This window comes from Opisthorchis viverrini (assembly GCF_000715545.1).
Source record: "Opisthorchis viverrini unplaced genomic scaffold opera_v5_216, whole genome shotgun sequence".
NCBI classification, from domain to species: Eukaryota; Metazoa; Platyhelminthes; class Trematoda; order Opisthorchiida; family Opisthorchiidae; genus Opisthorchis; species Opisthorchis viverrini.
Genome location: NW_008751872.1, coordinates 602599 through 612392, shown reverse-complemented (window position 1 = coordinate 612392; position 9794 = coordinate 602599). Strand labels below are relative to the sequence as shown.

The 9794-nt window shown below is 46.1% G+C and overlaps 1 protein-coding gene across 1 annotated transcript in view; it reads right to left on the bottom strand.

Moving 5' to 3' along the window:
• Positions 1-1170: 1170 nt before the first annotated feature.
• T265_08395 (hypothetical protein) overlaps positions 1171-9794 on the bottom strand; it is a gene marked incomplete at both ends in the record, with an annotated part of 17466 nt that continues 8842 nt past the window's right edge. The window contains one exon of the mRNA XM_009174189.1: positions 1171-1386. Within this exon, the coding sequence (XP_009172453.1) occupies positions 1171-1386 (216 nt within the window). The remainder of the gene's footprint in view (positions 1387-9794) is intronic.

The following is a 9794-nucleotide window of genomic DNA, read 5'->3' as shown; positions in this document are numbered from 1 at the left end:
GTTATTATTATTCCGCAGCCACTTCTGCAAGTCGTTTTGTCGATATAGATCACTAAATAGCATGGTGACCAACAGTCTATTGATGTCTGGTGACCAGAAACAACTTCTCGAAAAGCCAGATATCTTCGTGTTTACCAATTCATGGTAAAAATGTCTGTCTTAAGTGTTTCCCACAAAGTCTCTGTATGGACAATTTAAAGGATGATCGAATTGTCAACATCAAAAACTGTCTGAAATTAGAAAAACAATGCCTAATGGAATAAGCAGTCTTGACTTGCCCGAAAATGTCATCCAGTTGCGGTTGAGGAAAGATTTAGGGAGCTCTAGAGCTATAGTAATTTGTGGAAATTGCCGCAGAATATGGGTCAGAAATCAGGTAATAAATTGAAGTGTCCTATGCACACTCACCTTTTGGGCAATCCTGAAGATCGGCGCCGCATAGCAGCCACTGTTCGATATGGCATCGGTCGACATAATATGATGAATGATATCTTGGACAACAGAGGTCACGGAAAATATTCCGCAGTCCAAGAAACCCACAAGGGCCAAATTTTATGTACCTGGACTGCTATCTGTTTTGAAGTGCAGTATTCCAGACTACCGGAAACGGGCCGTCCATGACATATTTCGAGCCTCGGCACGGCAGAGTTTGCCCGTGGATCATCTGGGTTCCGGGAGCTGAAGGGTGCTCGCCACATGGCTAAGTTGTCTATGCAGGCCATCGAGAGGTAATACAGGTGGCTTGGTAACAATCGAAAAGTGTGGTTCTTGCTCCCTTCCGTTGTACTCAGACACACAACTCTGGTTTATACGGAAGTGGGCCATGAAAAAATTCATGAGTGATCATTATTACCGTTTGAACCAAGCCAGTTTCGTAACACCGGGAACAAATTCAGACAAAGAAGCTACGTCGCCTTGTGAAGGAGCGCGTTCACATACCACCGCGGGCGTCGGACTCATCGGAGCACTCGTGGTTTGTACATGGAACTATAGTTTATTTAGCGCAGGGTTTCCTAGTGGTACAACCTCGAGGGTTTGGGCCTCAAATGCCTGGTTGTCTTCCATTGTTAGGCCACGTGTGAAATATAGCTATCGCCCTCCAGGATTTCTCTGCGGTACCAATGGTATCAAATGTGCATATCTTATTCCCACATGATTCAACTTTTTACGTCATGTCTGAGACTGCCCAAGGGGCACACGCGCTTTCTTTAGTGACCTTTGGATTTCTCCGTACGATCGATGGTCACATTGCAGAGATGGACCAACCCTGAACCGTGCGTCCATGGCCTGCATCCAGGTGGTGTGCGGCCAGTGCAACATGAGGAGAGATGTGAGTCGTGGATGCGAACAGCGCAGTACTTGCATAGCATGGCGGAATCCGTATGGCTGTAATATGATGAATAAAAAACTACAGAGGCATCACCCAGTCAAGCCATACGGTGGGATGTGTCGGCCGCTGCAAGATAGTATCTTTGACCAAAGTACGCGCAAGTTATGTGATGCGCATCCTTACAGCTTTTGCGAATATAGCAACATTCCTCCATGGTATCGCCCCTGACACGAATATGGTCGCCCGCATTTATGTCACTAAGTTGTGCGTGGAGAAAGTCTACACTCGATAGAGTTCGCAATTCATGTCCTTAAACATTCCAGACAGCTTACTCGTGGGAGCAGTCTGCTTACTTTCCACAAAAGCACACATTCGGAGGCCTGGTAACAATGCCATCTCTCGGAAGGAACATGTAAGGCTAGTATTTAAGGCCCTAAAATAGTTGGTTTAAGAGGGTTCACCCCAATCGGTTTTCTGACGTTCACTACAATTGGGAAGCGTCTGAACGACACTGTCTTCTGCCATCCACATGTGGTTGTAGTGGCCGCCCCCCAAGCGATATACGACCACCCATCGAAACTCACGAAAATAACCGGGAAGGAAGCCCTGTCATATGTCGCAACAAGGTTTAGCCATCTTTTACCCACTCAACGAAGATTGCCGATACTTCGGTTGGTAGCTGTGTGAGGTTTGAGCGGTAAAGTCTCGCCTCTCCCATGAAATACAAACTGCCCCATTTCGTGCGCCAGTGTCATTTACCTCGGCAAAACCATGCAGGCTCCGAAATATTCTTTGTTTGGCCCGGAAGTTGATCGTACAAAAACAAGACCGAGTGATGGTCACCGTGTCCTTCTACAAGAAACTACACCGGACAATCGGTGCTTCGTGTACTGTTCTCACTGACAACTGCACTTAACTTACCAACTTCTTGTAATTCCCTAAATTTCCGCCTGGTTTTCCTGGTCCCCGGTTTCATTTGCGATGCACTCACTCTTAAGGCAAAGCGGCGTTGTTTTTTATCCGCAGCACAATTACCACACAGTTATCTCAACTTTCGGGAAGGGTGAAATGGAACAGCGACCAACTTCACAGAACCTAAAACTTCTCGAGTCGTAGCAGTGCAGCTGTAACATCGAAAGTCCACCGAAAATTGCTTATTAGGATTGAGTGAAACATGTTCCAACAAAAGTGAATCAGCTTACCACGTTTCTCGTTTTGGGCATGCGTAGAGCAAAAATCAACACTTTTACGCGAAAATTTCTATAGGACGTACAATATTCTCCGTGCTGTTAAAACATCATACGCTTGAGTGCATTTTGCGTAAACTTCTCCTAGGCTACCAAAGCCTCATTTGGCCTGTACTTACTAGAGCATCCTAAAGATATATGAGATCAGCCGCCGCTTCCGCACATGCTGCGCAACCATTCTCGCACCACAGTAATGCCTTACTCGAAATCAAAATCCTGTTTGCAGGAAACCTTCCGCCGCTGGTAGTAAAAGTCGCGTGTCTCATCGAGGAAAACGGAAGTAAAACGTAGTGCGAATAGCACAATCTTTTATATGGCTACCACTTGCCACGGTTGGTAGTGATCAATGTGGTGCTGATACGTGGAATCGGCTAGTATCACATCAAAATACTTTAGGAACGAGATGCTCAGACTTAGACACAAGAGAAGGACATGTCAAACCGTCAGCGAAAAAGTTTACTTTTGAGAAGCATTTAGAAAAATTACAAAGGAAATGCATCAAACAGTGTATGAGTGAGCCCTTTCAATAAAGCCTTTCTCAGCTCAATAGCATGGCCTCATTTGGTACACTCAAACGTGGTTGAATGCGCATTGGTGTGTGGAGCCTCTGAGACGTGAACGACATACACTGGACTTCCGCACAAAATGGCGTGGAATGAAGCTTCAGGCATATTTCCATGCCTGATTCCTTATCGATTTTGGACGACATTTATAGCAAGCAAACCTGGTTCTTTCCTCTAACGCTTCATTTTCGTCTACGTCCATTCTCCCCACGTTGTATGCAGTTAAACACTGTTGAGCATGTACCCTTCATCTGCTTCTTTTGTAATGTTGTTTTGGCACATTCCACTCAAACGTCCTCCTCTTGTGGTCCTGGCAAGGCCTCCGTATTGAATTCATAAACGCATTTTGGGAAAATTTTTGTTTATTGAACCATTTTGCAACACACCGTTCCTTTGGAGGGTGTCTGCGTAATGCATGAGTCCTCCGACCGCGCAAGTTTTACGCCCGGCTCCATTTTGCTTGCATTTTGGTGTGTTCCATTGTTCTAGAAGCATGAGGGAGGGAGTTTTCTCGCGCCTTGGTTTTAAGATAAAAGCTTCAACTGCCTTTACAGCTTGCTATGCTTTTCCGTTGTCCGTATGGTGGAAGTAATCCTGAGTTCCCGAGATGGTTGCAAACTAGGCGCCACGGATTCTCGTCTAATATCCGTCAATAAAATTATAAAAATGCATAGCGCACGAATTGAGATCCGAAGCGGTTGATGTCTGGTACGGTTTTGGCCCTAAACAGTTAGTTTACAATCAGCAACCAGCCGCTACATTGCCATGTCGCTGACTGATTTCAACGAAGTTTTCCAAACCAGCTACTAATGGCTAATTACGGTTTCCCTCACTAGCATATTTTTCCTTCCTGGAGCCTGAGAGTCAAGGTATTATGCGTTCTAAAATGAGACACCAGATACCTTTCGACATTTGGCTCTCGAAATCGTGTTTATGGGTTGTATTCACCCTACAGCTAACTAACCTATTCAAAGGCTTAACAACATTATTTGTTGATCATACCTGCGGATTACCGGCAACCAGTGCTTCTCTTTTTCGTGCGACTACCCATGTGTAGTATGATCGTTATAACAATGTTCTGCTCTTTTGACAGTCCTTCCCTTGATTTTTCTGCCGCTCAAGCTTTTCACACTCGGGAGGTCGAGGCTCGAACTCGGACCCCACGGTGGGAAGCCCAAGTCCTTATACACTGAGCCAACTTGACTTTGCTAGCAGATCTATATTTGTATTCCATCTGCATCGCATCATACCGAATAGCCCTTGTTTATATTTCGATTTTGATTGGCGTGGGTGCGCATTCCTATTTTGACATGCAGCAGTGCTTATTTACCCAGTGTTAACTGTGTGACGATTTAACCCGATACCCATCCTCTGAACATTTTTCTTATTTTCCCTCAGGAGATATCTCCTGAGCTTTCTGTCTGTGGCGCGCCTCTTTGTCCTTTTATAAAACTCATTAATACTGTATGATCGCCGTATCCGTACGATTTATTGTTTGGTGCTCATTTTTCATTGTTTTGAAAGCCCTGACGACGAGTAGCTCCTTGGTCTACTTCCGTTGATTGCGGCATTATTTGTCAGGCATTCTACCCGATTCATGTTTATCACTCATATGCCCATGAAACTAGTCCCATTTGTTGGTTATTCTCGAGTACTCAATACGGATGCACGTTGTAGGATGGTGTCAGGTTCTTTACAAGGTACTTGGCCGCTCGGATTTTATACGGGTCAAATACTTTCGGGAAAATATCCGGCATAGACGATCATCCTGATTTAAATATCAGTTCACACGGTTCCTACGGAAAACTCGAGTCTCATTGGACGGGGGTTTTGTGGCCGTTCAGACCCTGTGCATGCATCAAGTGTTTTCGTGAACACTGGATGTAACAGGGATGCCTCTGATATCTCTAATATCCCGCAGAAACAAGAGCGACATTTTGGTCATTTGATTTTGGCCGAACATAGGCCTGAATACCCTCAAAGTTGCGATATTCTTATTTGCTATTCGCCTGTGGCAGCACATTTGTGGTCTCTGTCATAAATTATAGGCTTTAAAAATTGCCGCGTCCCACGGTACATGTAATTTTGAACCCGGTGGACAAATCTGAGTGCAGTCAAGGGTAGAGAAATGAAGACGTTTGTGTGAATCCCTGGAAACCATCAAGACACCATGGAACTGTCTTACGAAGTCTTGGATTTTAAACCTGCCGGCAACCACTCAGCGGTCCTTGGATATGCTCGGCAAGCTCTGCATCCATAAGGCACCTTGAGCAAGAAACCCGGTTGGTGCATCCGAGAAACGGTCCGAACGATTCACTTGTGTGTCCGGTAGCCCTTGCAAATAATGCACTTTAAAATGCACCAAGCCGTCCCAACAGCAAAAACCTTTTCGGCCGATTTTCGCATCAGAGTAGGAAAAAGTCGCCTAAAGAGTGTCAAGTACCTAGATCTTTTTGTTATCTAGCCTCTTTATATCTCCCACTCTGATCTCACGACGCACAAAAAGACCGTTTCTGACTCCCTTTAGGCTGCACGTGAATGGTTTTTGTCATTCTGAGGAGCATACCAGCCCAATGACTGCCGTTGTGTGTAACTAAGCCCATTTAGAATGCGCTTGTGCACGAAACCCATGGTTTGGCTCAACTCAATCCGATGTCAGATGCACCCGTGAAAAATCTACACAGCGAAAAGTTCGAATTCGTTCTAGCTATAACTGGAACGATCGGTGACGGTAGATATCCAGCAAGAACCCTGACACAGAATGCAACCGCCCTGTTGCAAGGATGAGCCAACCACAATGCAGCGTCCACTGCTGAATTTGAAATCGTCCAAAAATATGTACGAGAAGTGGTAACTGGAGGAGTATGGTGGAACTTCGCTTCAAAAACGGGTCACATTTAGACGGAACTGGGAGGCGAGAGGAGGAAAGTCACAAATAATATAGTATATCTCGTTCAATGGCTCAAATCCATTACATCATAAAGTGGTTCACACGGTAGCAGGGTGGACATTCGGGCAGGTGAGAATGTGTTAAGGCATTGAGTAGCACCATCTGCCTTCGTGTTTTTGTGAACTCTTACCTGAGGTTCCTTCGTTGAAGTTCTCTCGCTTAAGTCGTGCGTCTGTGAGTCAATATCAAACGGTCATTTGAAGCCCACCAACTTTCGAATGAAAAATCATGTCGAAAAATCTTGAGCGGTTTTTTAAAAATTGCATTTCAATTATTCGCAGGCTGACACAGAATCAGAACCCCTGCCTAGCGTTACCGGTTTTGGTTCGTGATTTTTGTTCCGCTTCCCCATTCATTTAAAGGTTTGAAGCGAAGGAACGTTGTGGCACCCCTTGTAAATCTCCGCGTGAAAGGGGTTCGCTCGCAAGCCGAGGGACTCGAATGTATAAGCCTTGAAAAGTTATTAAGATAGGGTCCTAAATTATCAGTGAATAGCCGCCTGAATAATATTATTCCACACGTAAACTACCGGAAACGAAAAAATGCTCATAAAATTGTGCACCCTCACTATTTACGAATTTTCCCCTATACTCCCGCATTATTGCGGCGGGTTCAGCGATGTAAACCGGTTGGCCACACCTCATTCAAAGTTGCCAGTATCAGGTTCTCGAAGGAAACCTTACTCCACTGGATATAACCGGAACAATTTGTTGCGTTCTCCACAATTTACCAGTCTGAGGCTAGTAAATGGTAGCTCGTTCGTTACTCTCAATGAGGGGTAAGCTTTTCTTGCGTCCAGATAGGATGCAAAGCCTCAAGGACGAGATTAAAGAAAATGTATATTGAAGGTCAAGTGCTGGGTGCCTTACCTAAGGGATTTGCACCTTAAGAGAAAGGTGCGAATGCGTCCAACAGGAATGGAACCTTGGTTGCTTGAGAGGTAGGGAACAGTAATTAATTTTGGAGAACAGCTTGCATTATTAGCCCGCCTTTGTGCAAGGGGTTACACATAACCTAGGTCCCTTCTGAGATGTCTTAGTCATGAGAAATCTAGCTCGAGTGACACCGCAAAGATAATATTGTTCTGCGGGCTTGTCCAGGGTTGTGCAGTTTGTTCCAGCCCACACCGTCACACAACACGACAGGGATTCGCTTAGAGCGTAGAGTGGTGGGAACGTGGCAAGTCTGGAGAGTAATAAGGCCGTTCCATAGCATTTTATTCGGATAATCTAGGGCAGTATTCTCACTGTTTCATCGAAGATGAGGCCGCGGGGCAGCTTGGAAAGAATGAAGTTTGTATACTGTTTTTGTTCCGGTGTGCACTAATAATAGGACTATTTATTCGTAATCGAGCTCAAAAATATCAGTTTCAAATACGTCTCCACCCAGGACCCGTACGTCTGACCAGAAGGAGAGTCGAATTAGGCCCCATGATTATGGCAGCCTCACCAGCTGAAGAAAACAGGGAAAATCTTGGTGGTGGCAGCTGGTGTCTGGACATGCAATTTTTGTGTCGGTGACTAAATGAGCCGCATTTGTCCCTCTTCAAACTGTTTCCGTTGCTGTTGCAATAATTCTCGGAGCTGATTAAATTCTCTCGATATCGTGGGTTTTCTTTCCGCCCACCTACTTCTCGGGTTGAGCCTTCTGGGGCAAGCGTTCCCGTCGAAACAACCACCGAAAATGAACGATGTGTAATAACACTCAAAACCTGACAGAAAAGACGTATGTAAGAGGCACCATATAAAGCGAATGTGGCAACAACATTCTGAAAGTTCAGACGCCTTCCGGACATACTATTTGCAATGGACATTCGGCAGCCACTGGATCCTGATTGGCTATCGGGTCCAGACTTTTAACCAATCAGGGCTCGCCTTGAAGCTGGGCCAGCAAGCGGCCCAAACATCTAGCCACTCGCGCTTGGGGTAGGCGTCTTGGCTCTAGCTTTCATCTTGGTTAATCATATTTTGATGCTATATATGACTCAGCAAAGGCAGTAGCCTTCTATGAAGTAACATGTCAACCGGGAAGTCGAAAAAAAGTCGGGCGACGTCGCCCGGACTTGAACCGCGAACCGCCAGGCCCGCTCCCGAGCTTACCCCGATCGGCCTCGTGAACCTCTGCTAAGCAGCTGGGTCTCGTATGAAGTGGTTGTACGTTTTGTTATGGACTAGGACATGACAGGACCAGCCAATCGTTTGCTTCAGTTTGCCTTGCGCATGAATCGACTTCCCTGTAGCAGCGCTGAACTATGAGGGCTTTAGCAGTATCGGTACGGAACTCCGATTGAAATGTTATCCTATCCTCGGGCAAAAAACGTATTTCCTCATGCTAGGTACTCACTACACTGGGAGGTTTGAGTGTTTGGCGGTTTTTTGTGGACATGGAATTGAATTTTCAACTCAGCGCGCGGAGAGCGTTTGCGTCCATTTTTCAAGGAACCGCTTGTCACGTTCGATCGTACCTCGAAGTAACTCAGTGTTCATGGCGCAAAATTACCATAAGGAAGTTCTGTTGTTTGTATCCAACCTCGGCATCTCGACTGCTTGTTTTTAAGCTTGGGTAACCTGGCGGTTTCTCAGGCCTCGTGCTTCCTTCGGACGGCATGGCACCTATGCACCGAAGTTGAACATATATGGCATGAGTTCTACTAATTGCGAGACAACTCCTCAGTTCCATTGGTCGCAGCTTATGTAACACCAAAAAATAAGTCAGACAGAATTGGTTAGAGTCCACTAATTCACATCAGTTCTTCAGAAGCTTCCGGATCGCAGTGATGTAAAGGATGACTCGTTCGTTCAGCTGCAGCACCCTTTCGGTACCTAGCTGCCATACCAATGGAAGGAGGCACAAGGACTGAGATATTTCCGGGTTGCCCAGATCTATACAAGAGCAGTAGAGATGCTGAGGTTTCGTTCGAACCGCGGACATTCGGGGCCATAAGCTGGTGAGACGGCTCAGTGGCTAGAGCGGATGCTCCGTGGTTCGAACCCGACCTCTGCCTATCGACTTCCCCTGTCTAGCTTTGGGCATCTTGACAACACATTAGCCCTCGTTCCTCCTGATGGCATGTCAGCTAGACACCGAAAGGGTATTATGGTTGGACGGCTTTTAGCACCTTAACCATTGAGCTATCTCGAGCCCTGGAGGACGGAAGAATCCGTGCTGACATCTTTTGAACTTGTTTGCTCGAAGCCGCTTGCGACCATAATAAGCACTCGGTCTCTTCACTCTCAGCAGAATATTCAAGTCAGGTAAATTGCCAGCAAGCAACAAATAAGATGGCGCGTACAGATCCCTAATGAAGAGCCTAAACATTGGTAGAAGGTGCTGCAAGATCGTACAGGATCGGGAAATGGAGAACTCTTTTGCTATAGGGAACGATTGCACTGCTCTCCGGCTAAACAGCTCAACTGTCCTGACGAGGTGGATGTTAATGAAAAGGATGGGACCTCAGTTCACTTACAGAAACGTCATCTTGAACGATGGGCTGAACATTGATGAGCAGTTCAGTTGCCACCATCAATTCGACCGCTGTAAGAAATAGATGAATCCGAGTGCAACGCTGGCACTAGCCAAACGTCGACGGAGAGAAGGGTCATTCTTAAGAGCGCAAATTTACTGACCGGGGGGGGGGGGTCCGTAGTTCGAACCCCGGCTGTGCATCCCGACTTCTGTCTAGGCTTGGGCAGCCAGCCGTCATG